The sequence below is a fragment of the Heptranchias perlo genome, chromosome 8, assembly GCF_035084215.1.
Source record: "Heptranchias perlo isolate sHepPer1 chromosome 8, sHepPer1.hap1, whole genome shotgun sequence".
NCBI classification, from domain to species: Eukaryota; Metazoa; Chordata; class Chondrichthyes; order Hexanchiformes; family Hexanchidae; genus Heptranchias; species Heptranchias perlo.
In genome coordinates, this window is record NC_090332.1 from 67374483 (window position 1) to 67396860 (window position 22378).

General features: G+C 41.1%; 1 protein-coding gene across 1 annotated transcript in view; it reads left to right on the forward strand.

The window, feature by feature from the left end:
* The window catches only part of igf2r (insulin-like growth factor 2 receptor), a 176450-nt gene that overhangs the window by 76813 nt on the left and 77259 nt on the right, over positions 1 to 22378 (forward strand). Inside the window, exons 18-24 of the mRNA XM_067989229.1 lie at positions 2371 to 2533; positions 7651 to 7830; positions 9699 to 9797; positions 10839 to 10940; positions 12650 to 12824; positions 15781 to 15951; positions 17237 to 17380. Of these exons, the coding sequence (XP_067845330.1) occupies positions 2371 to 2533; positions 7651 to 7830; positions 9699 to 9797; positions 10839 to 10940; positions 12650 to 12824; positions 15781 to 15951; positions 17237 to 17380 (1034 nt within the window). The remainder of the gene's footprint in view (positions 1 to 2370; positions 2534 to 7650; positions 7831 to 9698; positions 9798 to 10838; positions 10941 to 12649; positions 12825 to 15780; positions 15952 to 17236; positions 17381 to 22378) is intronic.

Here is a 22378-nt window from a genome sequence, read left to right on the forward strand (position 1 = left end):
ATTAAAAAAAATCTCAAAAATATCATTTGACTAGTTTTAAAAAAAACAATTCGTAGCTGGTAATTGCTCATCTGACACCAGAGTAATTTATTTCACAGCAGTCACTCATGATCAAAAACATGATCTATTTTGAGGTGTCACCTTTTATATATTAAAAATATAGATAAACAGCTCCTTATGCTTAAATGTGCTTACAATTGCTCATGCTTGGTGACGTTTAGGGTGCATCCTCAAGAAACTGTGCAAAGTGCTTTTGTTTTGCACCATTGCCACAGTTATAAATATAGCCTGATGCCAGAGCCCCAGATCTGACACCAGAGGGAAATGGGGTGAGACTCCCTGAAGGAGGCCACTTCTGTCCACTTGGCCTAGGTGTCCGTTCAAGTGTTTGACATCCGATTTACACTCCGTCCAAGTTTAGTGTCACTTTGAAGTCGAAACCACTTTTCACCAAAGTTAAATTTGTACTGCGTATTCACTGTTAACAACTAATGTTAACAACTATGTTATGTGGGGTCAAGATCTTAGCAATTGGGTACATCAAATTCTACTGGAAGACACTTGGGGTAAAGGGAATAAGAAGGGAAGAAAGTCGGAAATCTAGAAAGATAGTGATTCAAAGCTGGAGGGGCTTGCATTCCACTGATTATTCTTGTGGTTTGATTCTGATGGTAACTGACTAGGTCATTGTCTAAATAACGAAAGTTAATGCGGCATTGGTCCTTAATATTTTCCTCTTTGCTGTATCCTGGCGACCTTTGCTGAGACCATTCCTGTACGAAGGTCATTTTGGATTTGCTTTTTTCTACTGTCTTCAGCATTCTACTGCTGTTCCACACAGGAGAAACTTCTTTGGATGTGATGTTCATGTGGACCTTCAAGTATTTTTTTCCACAAACTTTAGTAGCTTGATAAATCTGCAGATTCTTAAAGTTTGCAATTGTTAAATTTCAGCTTTGATTCTGTAGCATGGAGTTCAGCTTGTTTCTTTCCCAGTGCACTGGTTGGCCTACTTTGTAATCAAACTTCTAATGTGGTTACCTGAAGCTTGTCAAGTTAATGTCAGTAACAGTTTAAAATTCTGTACATCCTTTCATATCTTCAGTAATAGACAACTCAGTGTTGTCATTGCCATTTCTAGGACCTAAATAGCGTTTCGGCTGAAAGATCCAGAAATTACTCAGGAATGAAATCAGAGACACTTTTGTATAAATTTTTCAGCAATGGGACTCTTGGAAGGGGTAGAGAGGAGGAGGCGAATATCTCTTTACAAGCTGGATTTGCCCAATCTCTGATGATCTTTGGTCTTTAAAATTTAAAATGCAACAGGATTTTTAATAAAGGTTTTGATTTTTTTCCTAAATTTTTTTATTATTCGTTCATGGGATGTGGGCGTCACTGGCAAGGCCAGCATTTATTGCCCATCCCAAATTGCCCTTGTGAAGGTGGTGGTAAGCCCCCTTCTTGAACTGCTGCAGTCTCTGAAGGTTCTCCCAGTGCTGTTAGGTAGGGAGTTCCAGGATTTTGACCCAGTGAAGATGAAGGAATCGCAATATATTTCCAAGTTGGGATGGTGTGTGCCTTGGAGGGGAACGTGCAGGTGGTGGTGTTCCCTTGTGCCTGCTGCCCTTGTCCTTCTAGGTGGTAGAGGTTGTGGGTTTGGGAGGTGCTGTGGAAGAAGCCTTGGCAAGTTGCTGCAGTGCATCCTGTGGATGGTACACACTGCAGCCATGGTGTGCCAGTGGTGAAGGGAGTGAATGCTTAGGGTAGTGGGTGGGGTGCCAATCAAGCAGGCTGCTTTGTCCTGGATGGTGTCAAGCTTCTTGTGTTGTTGGAGCTGCACTCATCCAGGCAAGTGGAGAGTATTCCATCACACTCCTGACTTGTGCCTTATAGATGGCGGAAAGGCTTTGGGGAGTCAGGAGGTGAGTCACTCGCTGCAGAATACCCAGCCTCTGACCTGCTCTTGTAGCTGATCTAGTTAAGTTTCTGGTCAATGGTGACCCCCCAGGATGTTGATCATGGGGGATTCGGTGATGGTAATGCCATTGAATGTCAAGGGGAGGTGGTTAGACACTCTCTCTTGATGGAGATGGTTATTGCCTGGCGTGAATGTTACTTGCCACTTATCAGCCCAAGCCTGGATGTTGTCCAAGTCTTGCTGCATGTGGGCACGGACTGCTTCATTATAAATGTAAAAATATCTGATTTCTGAAAGAAACTTTTACACTAAATGTGACACTAATTTTTGCCTGATTGCACTTCTGTGAAGCATCTTGGGATGTTTTTCCATGTTAAAGTTGCTATATAAATGTAAGTTATTGTAATGAGTTGATTATTTTGTGCTTTCCAAAAATCTCTTCCACTCAGCTTATCAAAGTCAGAAGATGGTGATGAAAGTAACTGGTTCGCCATGGACACAACATCAAGTAACCCTAGGAAGTATTATATCAATGTCTGTCGACCTCTGAACCTGGTCCAAGGATGTGATCGCTATGCAGCAGTGTGCCAGATGCAGTATGAAAGAGAGAGTGTGAGTATACATATAAATACCAATACAATTTACATTGTAATGTGAAACTGTCAACTTCCATGTTATTCTGTGGTAAGCCATGTAAGTGGACAAAACTGGAAATGTATTTAGTAAAATTTAACATGCATGAAGTTCAAATTAAGCAAAGTTAGATTTTGCTTTCCATAATAGGGCAAAGTGTGAGAAAGAGAATACACATTAGGGAACCACCGTGTATAATATCTGTTCAATGGATGGACCCAACAAAATAGCCTATATCCAAGTGTTGGGAGGCAGGGACTGGGTCTGTTGGATAAATGTTACATTGAATGGATTTCTGATAGGTGTTTATATCATGGCTATGAATGGAAGGAAGTAACACTTTTTATTGTAAGAAAATGCTGATCAAAGCGAGGTGAAAAAAATCATTGGATTAAATTCGTATAACTTCATAATGCAATAGTAACTTCTTAAAGAAACATAAGAAATAGAAGCAGGAGTAGGCCATATGGCCCCTCGAGCCATTCAATAAGATCGTAGTTGATCATCTATCTCAACTCCATTTTCCCACCCCATCCCCATATCCCTTGATTCGCCTAGTGTCCAAAAATTTGAATATACTCAACGACTGAGTCACTAGGGTAGAGAGTTCCACAGATTCACAACCCTCTGAGTGAAGAAATTTTCCTCATTTCAGTCCTAAATGGCCGACCCCTTATCCTAAGACTTTGACCCCTAGTTCTAGACTCTCCCACCAGGGAAACAACCTCTCAGCAACTACTCCCTCATGCCCTTTAAGAATCTTATATGTTTCAACGAGATCAACTCTCATTCTTTGAAATGCCAGAGAATATAGGCCCATTCTACTCAATCTCTCCTCTTGGGACAGCCCTCTCATCCCAGGAATCAATCTAGTGAACCTTGGTTGCACCCCCTCTAAGGCAAGTATATCCTTCCTTGGGTAAGGAGACCAAAACTGTACATGGTGTGGTCTCACCAAAGCCCCATATAAGTGCAGCAAAACTTCCTTACTCTTATACTCCAACCCCCTTGCAGTAAAGGCTAACATACCATTTGCTTTCCTAATTGCTTGCTGTACCTGCATGTTAACTTTCTGTGATTCGTTACAAGGACACCCAAATCTCCTCTGAATACCAACATTTACTAGTTGCTCACCTTTTTAAAAAAAAATAGTCTGCTTTTTTATTCCTACCAAAGTGGATAATATCACATTTTCTCACAGTTTACTCCATCTGCCACCTTCTTACCCAATCACTTCGCCTGTCTATATCCCTTTGTAGCCGCTTTGCATCATCCTCACAGCTTACTTTCCCACCTAGCTTTGTATCATCACCAAACTTGGATACATTACAATCTGTCCCCTCATCTAAGTCATTGACATGGATTGTAAACAGCTGGGGCCCAAGCACTAATCCTTTCGGCACTCCACTAGTTATAACTTGTCAACCTGAAAATGACCCGTTTATTCCTACTCTGTTTTCTGACTGTCAGACAATCCTCAATCCGTGCTAATATATTACCCCCAATCCCATGAGCCCTAATCTTGTGTAGCAACCTCTTGTGTGGCACCTTATTGAATGCCTTTTGAAAATCCAAATATACTACATCCACTGGTTCCCTCTTGTCTACCCTGCTAATTACAGTCTCAAAACTCTAGTAGATTTGTCAGATACAATTTCCCTTTGATTTCTAAAACCCTCCCAATCCTCAGGCTTACTACACTTTTTGGCAACATTGTAAGCCTCTTTTAATCTAATACTATCCTTAACTTCTCTAATTAGCCACAGTTGGACCACTTTTCCCGTGGAATTTTTATTCCTCGAGAGAATGTATGTTTATGAATTATTTCCGTAAATGTTCACCATTGCTTATCTAACATCATATCATTTAATCTAATTTCCCAATCTACCTTAGCCAACTTACCCCTTGTACCTACGTAATTGGCTTTGTTTAAATTTAAGACCCTAGTTTCAGACTTAACTACATCACTCTCAAACTCAATATTAAATGTTATCATATTATGATCACTCTTCCCCAGAGGATCCTTCACTGTAAGATTACTGAGTAACCCTGTCTCATTACACAATACTAGACCTAAAATAGCCTGTTCCCCAGTTGGCTCCTCGACATTGTTCTGAAAACTGTCTCGAAGGCAGTCCTTCAAACTATTTTTGCCAATTTGGTTTGTCCAGTCTGTGAAGTTTAAAGTCCTCCACGATTTTTGCATTATCCTTGTTACATGCTCCCCTAATTTCCTGATTTGTACTCTGTCCAACACTATAACTACTCCCACCAGTGTTTTCAGCCCCATGTTATTTCTTATCTCTACCCATACTGATACTACATCCTGATTTTCTGAGCTAAGATCCTTTCTCACTACTGCCTTTATCTCATCCTTTATTATCAGAGTTACCCCCACTTCCTTTTCCATTTTGTCTGTCTTTTCTAAAAGTCAAGTACCCTGGAATATTTAGTTCCCAACCTTGGTCATCCTGCAACCACATCTCAGCAATGGCTACTAGATCAAACCCATTTATCTCTTTGTGCCGTTAATTCATCTATCTTGGTACGAATGCTTCATGCATTCAGATACAGCGCCTTTAATTTTAACTTTTTACTATTTTTCTCTGTGATCTTAGTCACTAATGCCCCATTACCTTTGTTAAACTCTCTGTCCCTTCCTGACACACTCTGCTTGTTTTTACCCAAAATGCTACTCTGTTCTGCAGCCTTGACTTTTCTCTATAGACTTATAAATTTACCTTTACTTGAACTGTTCCCTTATCCCACCCCCACCTTATTAGTTTAAAGCTCTATCTACCGCCCTAGTTATTCAATTCGCCAGGACACTGGTTCCAGACCATTTTAAGTGGAGCCCATCTCATCAGAACAGTTCCCTCTTTCCCCAGTATGGTGTCAGTGCCCCATGAATTGAAACTCCTGCCTCCCACACCACTCTTTCAGCCATGCATTTAACCCTTTAATCTGTTTGTCCCTATATCAATTTGTGTGGCTCAGGTAGTAATCCAGAGATTATTACCTTTTTGAGGTTCTACTTTTTTATTTGGACCCAAGTTCCTCAAACTCGTTGGTTCCTACAACTAGATCCTCCACCTCCTGCTCCAAGTTCTTCAGCCGTGAGTAGATGTCCTTAACCGTTGCGCTGGGCAAGCAACACAGCCTTCAGGACTCCCGGCTGTGGCTGCAGAGAACAGTAATTACCACCTGACTATGCCATCCCCTACCACTACCGTATTCCTTTTCACTCCCCCACTTGAATGGCCTCCTGTACCACGGTGTCAGGGTCAGTTTGCCCAACCTCTCTGTAGCCTTTGTTCTCATCCACACAGGTAGCAAGTACCTCGTACCTGTTGGATAAAGGCAAAGACTGAGGTGCCTCCACCACTACATCTGGGGCCCCCTTACCTGCCTGACTCAGTCACGTCCTCCTGTCCCTGACGACTAACCAAATCTAAACCACTACCTAACCTAAGGGGCGTGACTCCCTCCTGGGTCGAAGTGTCCGGATAACACTCCCCCTTCCTGATGCATCGCAGTGTCTGCGCCTTGGACTCCAGCTCAGTAACTCTGTGACGAAGTTCCTTGAGTTGCAGACACTTCAGATATGGTTGCCTGGGTTCACGCTGCTCTCCACAAACTCCCACATGCTGCAGTCACAGCACACCACCTGCACTGCTTTCTCTATCTAACCTTGTTTTATTTATTTATTTAATTAATCTAAGTTTTTTTTGTGTAATTAATTCACTTAGTTTATTTTCAGTTTTTTAAAAACTAATTAATTTGTCTCATTTAAATTATTAATTTAATAAAGTAACAGCAAGTTATAGGTTCCTAGCTCTTAGTTTAAACCACTCCCATAGCTTAGAGAGCAAAAACTTCTGGTCTAGATAATATTTAGTAGATGGATTTTAGCTTGATTTTGAATTAATTAGTAATTAATTATTCTGAATATTGATTTATTTAACTATAGCTTATAGTTAATTATAGTGAGTATAGTAAATTGAAGACTTAGTTTAATTTTCACAGCTCCCCCATCTTTGCTGACTATGACATCACCTTTTGAGATTTTTCCCTGGGTTTGTTTAACTGCTCTGGTTTGTCGCTCTTTTTAACTTTTTAGTTTTAAGGCTTTTTAACTAACACTATCAGACTAACCACTAAAGACTTTAACCACTAAACACACTAACTACTAAAAACACTTACCAGTGAAATAAATACTTACACTGACTTATCCTCGGCGCCCCTCTGTGACGTCACTTTTGTCTTTCTCTTGATATTTCTTTTATTTGGCCGCTCCTCTTATTGGCCTTTTAAAGAACCATTAGTTCTGTGATTTACTGTTAACTGCTGAGTAGTTGAACTGTGCTGTACAGTTTGCATTGACATAAAGCCTTTGTGCAAACTTATAGTGCACTTTTGGTTCTGAAGTCACCCCAGGTGTGAGAGACCATCACCAGGTTGGTAATCGCACATTACTGTGGCTTCATACCATTATGGTGCAACTGTATCTGGTATAAATTGCCATTTACAAACTTTTTTTAATGTTAGAGGCTGAATGGGACATTTTGCTTTCTGCTAATCTGAAAATGCAGTAGCTGTTCCGTGTACTATCTTAGCCCAGACACCAGTGGGAAGGAGAACTCCTAAGGCTCCACCAATTGCTCAGTACAGACTTGGGTGTCTCGACTTCCTGCATTAGCCCTTCCTGAAAGTGCTTGATTGCCTGGACTCTATGGTGAAGATTGGCAGATTATCCATGACCAATGCAGCAGGAGATTTAATTAGTCAAAGTTACACACGCAGATGTGGGAGTCAAGATTACAATATACATTGTGTTACAAGCCTGTTGAAACTGAGAACCTTTCCAGATGTACTCCTTCCAGTCAATGTTAAAAATGGTTGTGCAAGACACAATTACTTTCTGTCATGCAAGTTGTTACTAGGTTCTCTGAAAGTGGTGTTTCTATATCCTCGATTTTCCTATATGGTTCAACAAACTTATCAAAAACTTAAGTATAGATTTCAGCACGGTGGAAAATTGAAGCTCGTGTTAATAATGTACAATTGCTTATATATAACATTTGATTTGTGTTTAGGGTGTACTTTATGAAAAAGTATCCATTAGCAATCTGGGAATTGCCAAAAATGGCCCCAAGCTAGAAGGAGATGGACGAATTGTTTTGGAATATATAAATGGTTCTGCATGTACCAATTCAGATAATCAACAAACCTCTTACACTACCCATATTCACCTGAGTTGTTCAAAAGAAGAACTGGTAAGGAAATTGCCCTTTTACCACCTCTTTACATTCCAGCTTTTAGCAATAACTGGTTTACCTAGTAAGGGAGTGCTTTTAATACGGCAGATTTGTCCTGGTTTTCCTCTTTGAACGTCAGTCAGTTTGCTTTTTCCTCATTGACTTAGCCGCTGTGTTTTTCTCCTTTCTAATTGGTTATTTACTACTTGCATTGATTACAACTATATGTGCACCAATTTTCCAAAGACCCTAAACTTGCATGCCGATTGTTTCAACCTTAATTTTAAACACTCCTTTTTCTGAATGTTTTTTAAGTATATTTATTTACCAGTAATTTGGGATTGTCCTGCTTTTGGAATAAGCTATTAGATAGTCTTATCTACCAGTTGGGAGAGGGGCAAGTACAATTTTTTTTTAAAAAAGGCTTTTTATGGACACAATAAAATTCAGCAGTAGTACTTTGTGCAACATAGGGCCTGAGTTTCACAGTGTTTTATCATTACTACCCACGATGTACCTTCTCATTCTAATGAGACTTCCTTATGTTTTGCCATAGAACGAAAGAGCGTGCATTTATCTAGTACCATATCTCATCCTCAAGATGTCCCAAAAAACTTCTCAGCCAATAAGTTACTTTTCTATAGGTCAATCATGGTTATTATGTAGGCATCGGAACATAGGACCAGGAGTAGGTTATTCAGCCCCTCGTGCCTGCTCCGCCATTTGATAAGATCATGGCTGATCTGTGAATAGGCAAATACACTTTGGGGTTCCACAAACAGCAACACTAGTGCTCTTTAGAGGTGTTGGCTAAGGGAGAAATGTGGGACAGAACACCAGGATAATTCTGTTCTTTGGATAGTGCCTGAACAGAGTGGGCGGGGTCTCATTTTAACATCCATGTGTAAGATGCTACTTCTGACAGTGCAAAACATTTTCTCATTACTGCACTGAAGTATAAACTCAGATTATGTGCTCAAGTCCTGGAGTGGGGCTTGAACCTGCAAACTTTTGATTTTGGAGGTTTACCAACTGACTAGTCTGCTTTCATGAAGCCAATCCAAGGCTTACTGAATACTGTGTCCTGAGATTTTTTTAGCAATGGAAAAAATTGGTGTTTACTCCAGAAATCTACTGAAGATCTGTATGGTCTTTAAGCATTGACTGTGGTCTTGTGCCTCTCCACCAACCCCTCATGAATAACACTGATTGTTTTGGTGTAATCTAATTTTCTCAGCGAAGTTGTAAATGTTGTCATTAGTAGCATATGCCATCAATATGTACTGAATTTTGTAAATACTCCCATGCATTTCCTTTGAATATCGTATCCTTCTGACACTTGTTTTTCAAGTATTTGTATCACTGTACTAAATACATAGTTGTGAAAGATGTAGAACACTTGCAGATAATACAAGCGCACTTAATCTAACTTTTTAAAACTCCGAAGTCCCCATTTACACAACATTTTGCTTGGGCCCAATGCTTCAGTTAAACACTGAAGGTTCAATCTTTAGTGAGAGCTTATCACACTTCTAAAAGGAGTTTATACACTCAGGCTAATTTGCATGCTTGTTGGGGAGATACCTCACCAATGGAAGTGAAAATCATAAATTTGGGTGGCCATGATATAGGACTTGCTGATCATTGCTTTAATGGTTGGAAAATTATGTACAACACATGCCCAAATTTCTGGTAGACAATGTTCCTGGCAGGAGTGCCAAGTCAAAGTTATCCCTGGGATCTAATTCAGAATTCCATTGGTTTAAATGGGAGCTTCTTGTAGAGTGATTGTGTCAGTGCTGACCTGGATGATGGTGTCTGTGGAAATAGTGGCAAAGTATTCCTTGTGCGATGATTATGCTAACTGGTTTTATGTACTTTCATAGTCCACTGGTCCAAGGTTCATTGACCACAAGGACTGTGTGGTCACGTTTTTGTGGGAAACTGAAGCAGCCTGTCCTGTCACAACTGAAGATTGGAATGAGGTAAAGGAAGTGATGGAGCTGATCAAGAATGTTAAATCTTTAGGCACGGATTTGAAAATCAATCCTACTATGGAATATTCTTCTCTTTGAGGGAAAAAATACAGTTTTCTATCCATTAACTTAATATTTGCCCTGATAAATGATACTCAAAGGCTGTAATTCGGTGTTAGTTTCTGAAAGTAATTTAACAGTATACACTTTCATCCTTAATTAGTATTCATCTCTCAATTCATACAAAATTTGTAATTGTAATTCACAAAAAACATCTCTTCTCTGCACCCAACTTTGTACACTTTCTGCATCCAGATTAAGATTTCTCTGAGGGGATAAAAATGATCTGTTCCTAATCATCTACCTATTTTGTTTATCAACTGCAAGGATATGTATAAGAGCCGTGTGGGTGGAGGAATAATCCATTTTTAAATTTTTGTACATTGACTATATGAAATGGTTGTATGGTTTTCCATTGTACAAATGCTCAAAAGGTGAATTTGTTTTTTGTCAAGTTAATCCACCACAGGTAAACAGATTGTACTTTGCTGTTGAATCTGAATAAACACATCAAACTTGGCAAGAAATGATATCCTTGGATTAGGATTGGTCTACAGTGGAAAGTTTGAATTCAATTCAAATTGCTTTTCGGTCAGGAGTGTGCCGAGACTCCTATACTAAAATCGCTTACTATGTTAGCGCTGGTGTTGAACTGTGGAAAATTAAAGACTGATTTTCTGCCATTCTTAGTCCATAACATTAGATAACTCTTCCCTGACCCCAGCCCAGTTTCATTCACACTGTTTTCACTGGTGTAACCAATGATCAGGAGAATCCGATGTTTAGTCTAGATTTGATGTAAAATTCCAATGGTATCGGAACCTATTGATGCTCCAGAGTGATAGCGATTGATGGTAATGTTAATGACAATCTCCATGGAAATGGTGCAGAAACGGTTCTGTGTGTAACATGTATGCCTATAATTTAATCCTTTGTGTTTTTGGCGAACTAGTTGCTGAACTGAAATTATCCGTATGATTTTCTTTCCAGAAATGCTCAGCGAAAGATCCCAACACTGGTTTTGTCTTTAACTTTCTGCCTCTGGCATCCAACACAGGTTACTCAGTGACTGGAAACCAAGTAACATTTAAGGTTAGATTACTGAGCATTACATTGAGTGTAAAGTACAGAAACAAGCCATTCGGCCCAATTGATCTATGCTGGTGTTTATGCTCTACACGCGCCTCCTCCCTCCCTGCTTCACCTACCTCCTTTCCTTCTATTTCTTTTTCCTTCGTGTGCTTATCTAGCTTTCCCCTTAAATGCATCTCTGCTATTTGCCTCAACTACTCCTTGTGATCGCACGTTCCACATTCTTAACACTCTTTGGGCAAAGAAGTTTCTCCTGAATTCCCTATTGGATTTATTAGAGATGATCTTATATTGATGACCTCTAGTTTTGGACTCCGCCACAAGTGGAAACATTTTGCCTAAGTCTACCCTATTAAACCCTTTCATTATCTTAAGGACCTCTTATCAGGTCGCCCCTCAGCCTTCTCTTTTCTAGAGAAAAGAGCTCCAGCCTGCTTAGTTTTTCCTGTTAATATATCCTTTCAGTTCTTGTATCATCCTTGTGAATATTTTTTGTACCTTCTCCAATACCTCTATATCCATCCTTTTTATAATATGGAGACCAGAACTGTGCACAGTACTCTTAAGTGTGGTCTATCCAAGGTTCTATACAAGTTTACGTAACTTCTCCGCTTTTCAATTCTATCCCTCTAGAAATGAATCAGTGCTTGGTTTGCCTTTTTTCTGGCCTTATTAACCGGCGTAGCTACTTTGATTTGTGTATCTATATCCCATGATCCCTTTGCCACTGTACCCCATTTAGACTCTTATTATCCAAGCAATATGTGGCTTCCTTATTCTTCCTATCAAAATGCTCACTCTTACTAATTACACGCCCATTCTACAAGTTCATTAATGTCGTCTTGCATTTTAACGCATTCTTCCTTTTGTATTAACTACACACCCCAATTTTGTGACGTCCGCATATTTTGAAATTGTATCTCGATTACCAAGTCCCAATCGTTGATGTAAATTGTGAACAACAGTGGTCCCAGCACCAATCCCTGTGGAACACCACTTCCCATCTTTTGCCAGTTTGAGTAGCTACCCTTAACCCCTACACTCTTCTGTTTTGTAGCCAGTTTGCTATCCATTCTGCTACCTGTCCCCTGATTCCACATACTCTGACCTGAGTCATGAGTCTACAATGCGGTACCTTATCGAAGGTCTTTTCGGTGAACATTGGGTGTTTTCTATTATGTTTACAATTTAAAAATGTGAAATACTAATCTGAAGCATTCTACATTGAGAAATCTTCAGGTTTTTTTAATGCTGTATAGATATTAAGATGATTTAGTAGGGGAGATTCATTCTACTGTACAATTAATGAGAGAAAATAAACTACTCTGAAACTTGATGCATAGATTTTACAATTTAAAAATGCCTTTTAGGTTTAAGCCTATGTTCTTGAGTCAGGGTAAAGAATGCCAAAACATTTGTGTAAGTTTAATGAGAGTTCTTCATATAGTGCAGTGGCTTCCAGTTTGACTGGTTCTGTTTTTACCTCATCTTTTTTCCAATGAATCAATTTCAAAACAAAATATTTTGAAGAATTTTATCAGAGCACATCTCTAATTTAGTTTCCTGGCCAGCTTAATGTTTCTTTTGAAAAAGGCTAAATTCTAATTTTAGGTTTTTGATGTGACCAATTTTTTTTACTGCTGTGCCAAAATAATACATATTGTACCTATTCTAGACTAATAACATCAATTATTTCATTTCTTTTAAAGCTCAACATCTGTCGTGGTTTAAACGAATGTGGGAAAATAGGCAACAAGTCAGCAATTGGATGTGAGGTGCATGAACAGAAACCAACGCGTCCGGTTGGATTGGAAACAGCACTTCAGGTTTCCACTGATGGTCTCATAACCCTCATGTACAAAGGTGCACTGGTAGTTGAGTCAGGTAAGGGCATATTCAGATAAAGAATTACATAGAATGTATAGCACAGAGGCAGGCCATTTGGCCTAACTGGTCCATGCCGGTGTTTATGCTCCAGACACGAACCTCCTTTGACCGTACTTCATCTAACCCTATCAGCATACCCATCTATTCCTTTTTCCTTTGTGTTTATCTAGCTTCCTCTTAAATGCATCTAAGCTATTTGCCTCAAGTACTCCTTGTGGTAGCAAGTTGTACATTCTAACCACTCTCTGGATAAAGAAGTTTCTCCTGAATTTCCTATTGGATTTATTAGTGACTATCTTATATTGATGGCTGGACTCGAACTGGAAAATTTCATCTACTTTGCTTCCAATTTCCACCCTTCCCTCGCTTTCACATGGTCCATCTCTGACTCTTCCCTTCCTCGACTTCTCTATCTCCATTTCTGGGGATAGGCTGTCAACCAATATCTATTATAAACCCACCGACTCTCTCAGCTACCTTGATTGTACTTCCTCCCACCCCACTTCCTGTAAGGGCTCTATTCCCTTCTCCCAGTTTCTCTGTCTACGTCATATCTGTTCTGACAATGCCACCTTCCGCACCAGTGCTTCAGGTATGTCTTCCTTTTTCCTCAACTGAGGATTCCCCTCCACTGTAGTTGACAGGATGGACACTGTCGAGGGCCCTATTTCCCGCATTTCTGCCCTCGCCCCTTGTCTTCACCTTCTACCCCACCAGCCTCCATGTTCAACGTATTGTCCTCTGTCATTTCTGCCACCTCCAGTGAGATGCCACCACCAAACACATCTTCCCCTCCCCTCCCAGCATTCCGAAGGGACTGTTCCCTCCGCGACACCTCTTCCATCACCCCCAACACCCGCTCTCTTTTCCTCCCATGGCACCTTCCTGTGCAAGCGCAGGAGATGCAACACCTACCCCTTTACCTCCTCCCTTCCTGTCGTCCAGGGCCCCAAATGCTCCTTCCAGGTAAAACAGTGGTTTACTTGTACTTGTTCAATTTTAGTGTAATGTATTCGCTGCTCACACTGCGGTCTCCTCTACAATGCGGAGACCAAATTCAGATTGGGTGATTGCTATGCTGAACACCTCCACTCTGTCCACAAGCGTGATCCTGACCTGCCGATTGCTTGCCATTTTAATTCTCCATCCCACTCCCACTCTAACCTCTCTGTCCTCGGCCTCTTACACTATTCCAATGAAGCTCAAGGAATAGCACCTCATCTTTCATTTAGGCGCTTTACAACCTTCTGGACTTATCACTGATTTCAGTAACTTCAGACCATAACCACTGCTGCCATTTTAAAAAAAAAATCATTTTTTTATTTATTGGACTGCAGGTGCTGGTAATGGTTCTGCTGTTGCCATTTGCAGCTACTCTAGACCGATCTTTTGTTTCTTTACTTGTCCCATTACCACTCTCCTTGCCTTGCACCATCATCCCTTTTGTCATTTAATCACTCCTGCCCTCCACCCTATCTCAGACTTCCCTTTTGTTCTTTCCCTCCCGCCTCCCCCCCCCCGCCCAACCGACTTTCCCCAGCTCTGCACTTGAAAACTTTAATTCTTTAACATCTTCCAGTTCTGACGGAACGTCTTCGACCTGAAACGTTAACTGTTTCTTTCTGCACAGATGCGGCTTCACATGGTGATCTTTATCAGCATTTTCTGTTTTTATTTTAGATATAGTGTCATCTGCAAAAACACCATTTATCACATCCCAACAATCAGAGCACAGAGTAAACCATCACTTTCTGGGCCAGGGTTATCAGAGCATGAATTAGTGAGAAATCCAATTTGACTGTTCTTGCCATTTTAATTCCCTGTCTCACTCCCACTCTAACCTCTCTGTTCTTAGCCTCTTACACTGTTCCAGTGAAGCTCGAGGAATAGCACCTCATCTTTCTTTTAGGCACTTTACTCCAAGTCTTTGTTTCCAGAACCAAATTCAGCTGTGATGTGTATCCTTCATTCCATATTTTCCTGTTGCCCTGTCCACGATCATAAACTTTAGTCATAGAATTCTACAGGACCAAAGGAGGCCTCTGCCAGCTCTCTAAGAATAATCCACTTAGTACCATATCCTCCGGATTTCCCATACCCTTTACATTTTTAAACAAAATTTATCCACTTCCCTTTTAAAAGCTATTATGGATTCTGCTTCCGTCACTGTTCCTGGGAGAACATTCCATGTCCGAACAACCCTCTGCATAAAAATACATTTCCTACATAACCTCTCCCTTTGTTCTTCCGGCGGTGATTTTAAATTATTGTCCTCTAGTTACTGACTCACCGACCATTGGAAATAGGTTTTGATAAGTTACATAAGGAAAAACTTTCATAATTTTGAACATCTCTACCCTTTTGCTATTGTAATGAAAAGAGCCCCAATTTCTCTAGTCTCTCCTTGTAAATAAAGTGAAATGCATTTACCTATATTTTAGTGTATGTAAGGTATTTTCTACTAAAATTAGTGCATGTGGCAAAACTGTCACCATAGCCACACCTGTGGCTCATCAGCGATTTCTATTGGTTTGCTACATATTTTCTCTTTCCTCTCAATATATCATCTCACATTTCTCCACATTTAAGTTTTATCCATCCATCTAAACTACTAACCGACTTGTCCTCCAAGTTGTTTAGTCCTCTTCACGGTTAACCACTTTGTTCACTCTGACCCCCAGTCTGTGTGGGCTGTTAATGCACCAATCCATTGGGCACTGGGTTACTAAAAACTCGACATTTTTCTTGAAAGCTCAAATATCTAAGTGTTTTGATATGAATAAGATTACCCTTTCATCCAGATATCAATTTAGTGTGCTGGTTAACTCTATCTTTTGTGTCTTTGGATGCATTTTTAGTTTTCTATAAAATGTGTAATTGAGGATGTTAATATTTCACTCTCTGGTGCAAATGGTCCCATAATCTGAGAAATTGTTACTGCTGTAATGTGCAGGGCTTCAGGATACATTTAATATCCGTTTTGTCTGCGACACTGATTCGTATCCTGGGGAGCTCAAGTTTCTGCGACAAGAAATTGGCACTACTTCACACGTCCACGACACCTACTTTGAATTTTATACATCATTGGCTTGTTCCCCAGCTCTTGTGGATTGCCTTGTCAGTGGTAAGTAAGTGATTTTAATCCTGTGTAATTCATTCATTCTTTAAAGTTGTCGGTTATAAATGAACACAATTCAGTGATTATACTTGCTCATTGAGCAAGTACAGGTTAAATATTTTATTTGGACAGTCCAAATAATCCAAAACCCATTTGATCTGTTGAGGTTTTTTCATGGCATGATGAAATAAATCATCCCTGCATTCCATTTTAGTTAATGCTATTGCATTTTGCACATACAAGGATCAGATGGATTACCACCAGTTATTTGTTGCAGCATTTAATAAAAGGGGTCGATGTATTGCACTATATAGTTAATACATTGTATTTTAAAGTTATTATGCAGGGATTTAGTAATGTAATATTATAATATAATCTGAGAATAACTAATGGTTAATTATCTGCAATTATTCTTTCTTCATGGAGAGGAGTGTAAGCTCCTTTCTTTGCACTCTGCTGCATTCCCGATCTCAGTGGTATCATTTGGGAAGTGTTTGGCGTCTGCACTGTATCCCCCATTGGAAAATTGACATGCTGTCCATTGCACCCTTCAGCTAGCAAGTGACCATGTAGTTGAAGTTGTTCAGCACCCAAGGATTTTATTTGCAAGTAGCACTTCTTTCTATATAACTTTTAACGTTTTGTTTGAAAACTCTGAACAGACAGTATCATGAAAGTGTCCCCAACAAATGATTAACTGATCCATGAAATGTGACTGTAGGCTGGCTTAACATCTCCAAAGAGTGTTTGCGAATCTGGACTACTTGTACATTATCGTTGCACCATAACATGTGTGTGTCAGATATTGTTGCCTTGTGGTACCACGGCTGCTGTCACCTTGGCAGGTATGATTACCTGACCAAAGTGAAAATATAACATTCTCAGTGTTCAGCTTTCTAACCCTTTCACGGTGCACATTGACTGTGTCGTGCTTGATGGAGTATAAAAACATCATAAATGACTGGTCCATAACTCTTCAAGTGGGTTATGTAGTCAGCTAAATTTCCCCAGTATAACACCTATGTGCATATGTGTTAGATAAATCTGACTTGGGATGAAGCATTAGTGAGTCTCTTGTGAAAACAATGTAAGGTTTAGTCTTGTAGAAACATTTTTTTGTACTTTTAGGTGGGAACCTTGATATGTTTGGCAACTGATTGCTTTGTATAAAACTCTACAAGTATTTATTTTATATTATGTTTATCAGTAGATAAAACATTACTTCTTTTTTGGGCCAATGTAATGTGTAGTGAATTCACTTTATTATTAGATAACTTGATTCTTGTTTCAGATGCAGCAGGTAATGAATATGACCTGAATGACCTTGCAAGGGATCGAGATCCTTGGATTGCAGTAGACACAGCTGAAAATGGGAAAAATCGTACATTTTATCTAAATGTCTGCAAACCCTTGCCTTCAGTCAAGGGTTGCCCAGGTGAGTGTGTAAACATTGGGTAAAGATCATTGTTATAGATGTTGCAGATGAAGAACAGCTTGTCATAGTCTTATTTCTTGATGCAGCATAGCATACCAGCTTGTGTAGTCAGAAAATTAGATGCTAACAGGAATAACTATTTTTGCAGCATTTGTATTTGTGAAAATGAGCTCATATTTCCTTTTGGAAGGAAACCCATCAAGGTGTTTAGGCTTATTCTGTAAAACAAATAGGGCCATAGTGCAAAATAATACTAAGGTGACTAACAATCTTAAAAAGACAAGTCTAAAGGCATTGTGTCTTAATGCGCGGAGCATTCGCAATAAGGTAGATGAATTAACAGTGCAGATAGATATTAACAGTTATGATATAGTTATGATATGGTTGCGATTACGGAGACATAGCTGCAGGGTGACCAAGGATGGGAACTGAACATCCAGGGGTATTCAATATTTAAGAAGGACAGGCAAAAAGGGAAAGGAGGTGGGGTAGCATTGTTAGTAAAGGAAGAAATCAATGCAATAGTGAGGAAGGATATTGGCTCGGAAAATCACGATGTGGAATCTGTATGGGTGGAGCTAAGAAACACCAAGGGGCAGAAAATGTTGGTGGGGGTTGTCAATAGGCCCCCAAACGGTAGTGGAGATGTAAGCTAGGGCATTAAACAGGAAATTAGAGATGCAGGCAAGAAGGGTGACTTTAATCTGCATATGGATTGGTTAAACCAAATTAGCAATAATACTGTGGGGGAGGAATTCCTGGAGTGTGTACGTGATTGTTTTCTAGACCAATACGTTGAGGAACCAACTAGAGAACAGGCGATCCTGGACTAGGTATTGTGCAATGAGAAAGGATTAATTAACATCAGTAGTGGGGAAAATGCTAGTCTATTATAAAAGATGTGATAACAGAACACTTGGAGGGCATTAATAGGATTGGACAAAGTCAGCATGGGTTTATGAAAGGGAAATCATGCTTAACAAATCTACTGGAGTTTTTTGAGGATGTAACTAGTAGAATAGATGGGGGAGAACCAGTGGATGTGGTGTATTTGGATTTTCAGAAAGCTTTTGATAAGGTCCCACACAAGAGGTTAGTGTGCAAAATTAAAGCATATGGGATTGGGGGGAATATACTGGCATGGATTGAGAATTGGTTGACAGACAGGAAACAGAAGGGATAAAGGGGTCTTTTCCGGGTGGCAGGCAGTGACTCGTGGGGTACCGCAGGGATCAGTGCTTGGGCCCCAGCTATTCACAATATATTATTAATGATTTGGATGAGGGAACTAAATGTAACATTTCCAAGTTTGCAGACAAGACAAAGCTGGGGTGGAATGTGAGCTGTGAGGAGGATGCAAAGAGGCTCCAATGTGATTTAGACAAGTTGGGTGAGTGGGCAAGAACATGGCAGATGCAGTATGACATGGATAAATGTGAGGATATCCACTTTGGTTGTAAAAACAAAGGCAGATTATTATCTGAATGGTGATAGATTGGGGAAAAGGGGCGGTGCAACGAGACCTGGGTGTCCTTGCACACCAGTCGCTGAAAGCGAGCATTCAGGTGCAGCAAGCAGTTAGGAAGGCGAATGGTATGTTGGCCTTCATTGCAAGAGGATTTGAGTTCAGGAGCAGGGATGTCTTACTGCAGTTATTCAGGGCCTTGGTGAGACCACATCTGAAGTATTGTTTGCAGTTGTGGTCTCCTTATCTGAGGAAGGATGTCCTTGCCATGAAGGGAGTGCAACAAAGGTTTACCAGACTGATTCCTGGGATGGCAGGACTGATGTATGAGGAGAGATTGGGTCGACTAGGCCTATATTCACCAGAATTTAGAAGAATGAGAGGTGATCTCATTGAAACATATAAAATTCTAACAGGACTAGACAGACGAGATGCAAGGGGGATGTTCCTGATGGCTGGGGAGTCCAGAACCAGGGGTCACAGTCTCAGGATACAGAGTATGCCATTTAGGACAGAGATGAGGAGAAATTTCTTCACTCAGAGGGTGGTGAACCTGTGGAATTCTCTACCACAGAAGGCAGTGGAGGCCAAGTCATTAGATTTATTCAAGAAGGAGATAGATATATTAATGCTAAAGGGATATGGGGAGAAAGCAGGAACAGGGTACTGAGTTAGACGATCAGCCGTGATCATTTTGAATGGTGGAGCAGGCCCAAAGGGCCTACTGTTGCTCCTATTTTCTATGATTCTATGTTTTAAACTTATCAGCAACTCTTCAAAAGTAATGGTCTTCAGTGTTGATACTAAGAGCACCAGTGAGTGATGGGGTATAGGTTCAGTTTTGCATTGGCAGAGTTTTCTGATCTGCATCACGTCTCAGGAAGGAGCCAAATGGAGGCCATGTCCACGTTAGGCTTTAATTTCTACTTTCGAGAACCATGGGAATCATATAACTGTATGTCTTGCATCAAAACAGAGTTTGAGACTGAGAAGCCTGCCTCCATTTCCCCAAAAGCTTTGTCAAAAACACTGGAAAGTAATTCTTGAACATTTGGCTTTCCTCTTGTAATTGGGAGAAATCTTCAATGACTGGCACTGTTTCTCCAAGATATTGATGGGTCATAGAAACATAAAAATTTGTTAAGCATGATTTCCCTTTCATAAACCCATGCTGACTTTGTCCAATCCTGTTAATGCCCTCCAAGTGTTCTGTTATCACATCTTTTATAATGGACTCTAGCATTTTCCCCACTACTATTAGGCTAACTGGTCTGTAATTCGTTATTTTTTCTCTCCCTCCTTTTTTAAATAGTGGGGTTGCATTTGCCACCCTCCAATCTGTAGGAACTGTTCCAGAGTCTATGGAATTTTGGAAGATGATCACCAATGCATCCACTACTTCCAGGGCCAGTTCCTTTTGTACTCCGGGATGTAATTAATTGAATTTAAATTCCCAGCTGCCGTGGCGGGATTTGAACTCATGACTCTGGATTATTAGTCCAGGTCTCTAGATTACTAGTCCAGTAACATAACCACTATGCTACCGTACCCGTGTACTGTACTGGAATTAAAATAGTAGTATCAGTAATGGTGGCCATGAAACTACTGGATTGTCGTAAAAATCCACCTGGTTCACTAATGTCCTTTAGGGAAGGAAACCTGCCATCCTTACCCGGTCTGGCCTATGTGACTTCAGACCCACAGCAATGTGGTTGATTCTTAATTGCCATCTGAAATGGCCTAGCAAGCCACTCGGTTGTAAAATCTCGCTTAAAAAAGGTCATAAGACTAAAACCAGACAGACCACCCAGCATCGGACCACTAGGCACCGGACACGACAACGGCAAACCAAGCCCAGTCGACCCTGCAAAGTCCTCCTCACTAACATCTGGAGACTTGTGCCAAAATTGGGAGAGCTGTCCCACAGACGAGTCAAGCAACAGCCTGACGTAGCCAAACTCACAGAATCATACCTTTCAGCCAACGTCCCAGACTCATCCATCATCATCCCTGGGTATGTCCTGTCCCACCGGCAGGACAGACCCACCAGAGGTGGCAGTATAGTGATATACAGTCAGGAGGGAGTGGCCCTGGGAGTCCAACATTGACTCTGGACCCCATGAAATCACATGGCATCAGGTCAAACATGGGCAAGGAAACCTCCTGCTGATTACCACCTACTGCCCGCCCTCAGCTGATGAATCAGTCCTTCTCCTCGTTGAAAACCACTTGGAATAAGCACTGAGGGTAGCAAGGGCACAGAGTGTACTCTGGGGGACTTCAATGTCCATCACCAGGAGTGGCTCGGTAGCACCACTACTGACCGAGCTGGCCGAGTCTTGAAGGTCATAGCTGCTAGACTGGGCCTGCGGCAGGTAGTGAGCGAACCAACACGAGCGAAAAACTAACTTGACCTCGTCCTCACCAATCTACCTGTCGCAAATGCATCTGTCCATGACAGTATTGGTAGGAGTGACCACCGCACAGTCCTCGTGGAGACGAAGTCCCGTCTTCGCACTGAGGATACCATCCAACGTGTTATGTGGCACTACCACCGTGCTAAATGGGATAGATTCAGAACAGATCTAGCAGCTGAAAACTGGGTATCCATGAGATGCTGTGTGCCATCAGCAGCAGCAGTATTGTATTCCAGCGCAATCTGTAACCTCATGGCCTGGCATATTCCTCACTCTTACCATTACCAACAAGCCAGCGAATCAACCCTGGTTCAATGAGGAGTGTAGAAGAGCATGCCAGGAGCAGCACCAGGCGTATCTAAAAATGAGGTGCCAACCTGGTGAAGCTACAACACTGGACTACATGCATGCTAAACAGCGGAAGGAACATGCTGTGGACAGAGCTAAGCGATTCCACAACCAACTGATCAGGTCAAAACTCTGCGGTTCTGCCACATCCAGTCGTGAATGGTGGTGGACAATTAAACAACTAACGGGAGGAGGAGGCTCTGTAAACATCCCCGTCCTCAATGATGGCGGAGACCAGCACGTTAGTGCAAAAAAAACAAGGCTGAAGTGTTTGCAACCATCTTCAGGGATGATTGCACAGTGTTCAGTTCCATTCGCAACCCCTCAGATAATGAAGCAATCCAAGCCCGCATGCAGCAAGACCAGGACAACATCCAGGCTTGGGCTGATAAGTGGCAAGTAACATTTGCGCCAGGCAATGACCATCTCCAACAAGAGAGTCTAACCACCTCCCCTTGACATTCAACGGCATTACCATCACCGAATCCCCCACTATCAACATCCTGGGGGTTACCATTGACCAGAAACTTAACTGGACCAGCCACATAAATACTGTGGCTACAAGAGCAGGTCAAAGGCTGGGTATTCTGCGGCGAGTGACTCACCACCTAACTCCCCAAAGCCTTTCCACCATCTACAAGGCACAAGTCAGGCGTGTGATGGAATACTCTCCACTTGCCTGGATGAGTGCAGCTCCAAGAACACTCAAGAAGCTCGACATCTAGGACAAAGCAGCCCACTTGATTGGCACCCCATCCACCACCCTAA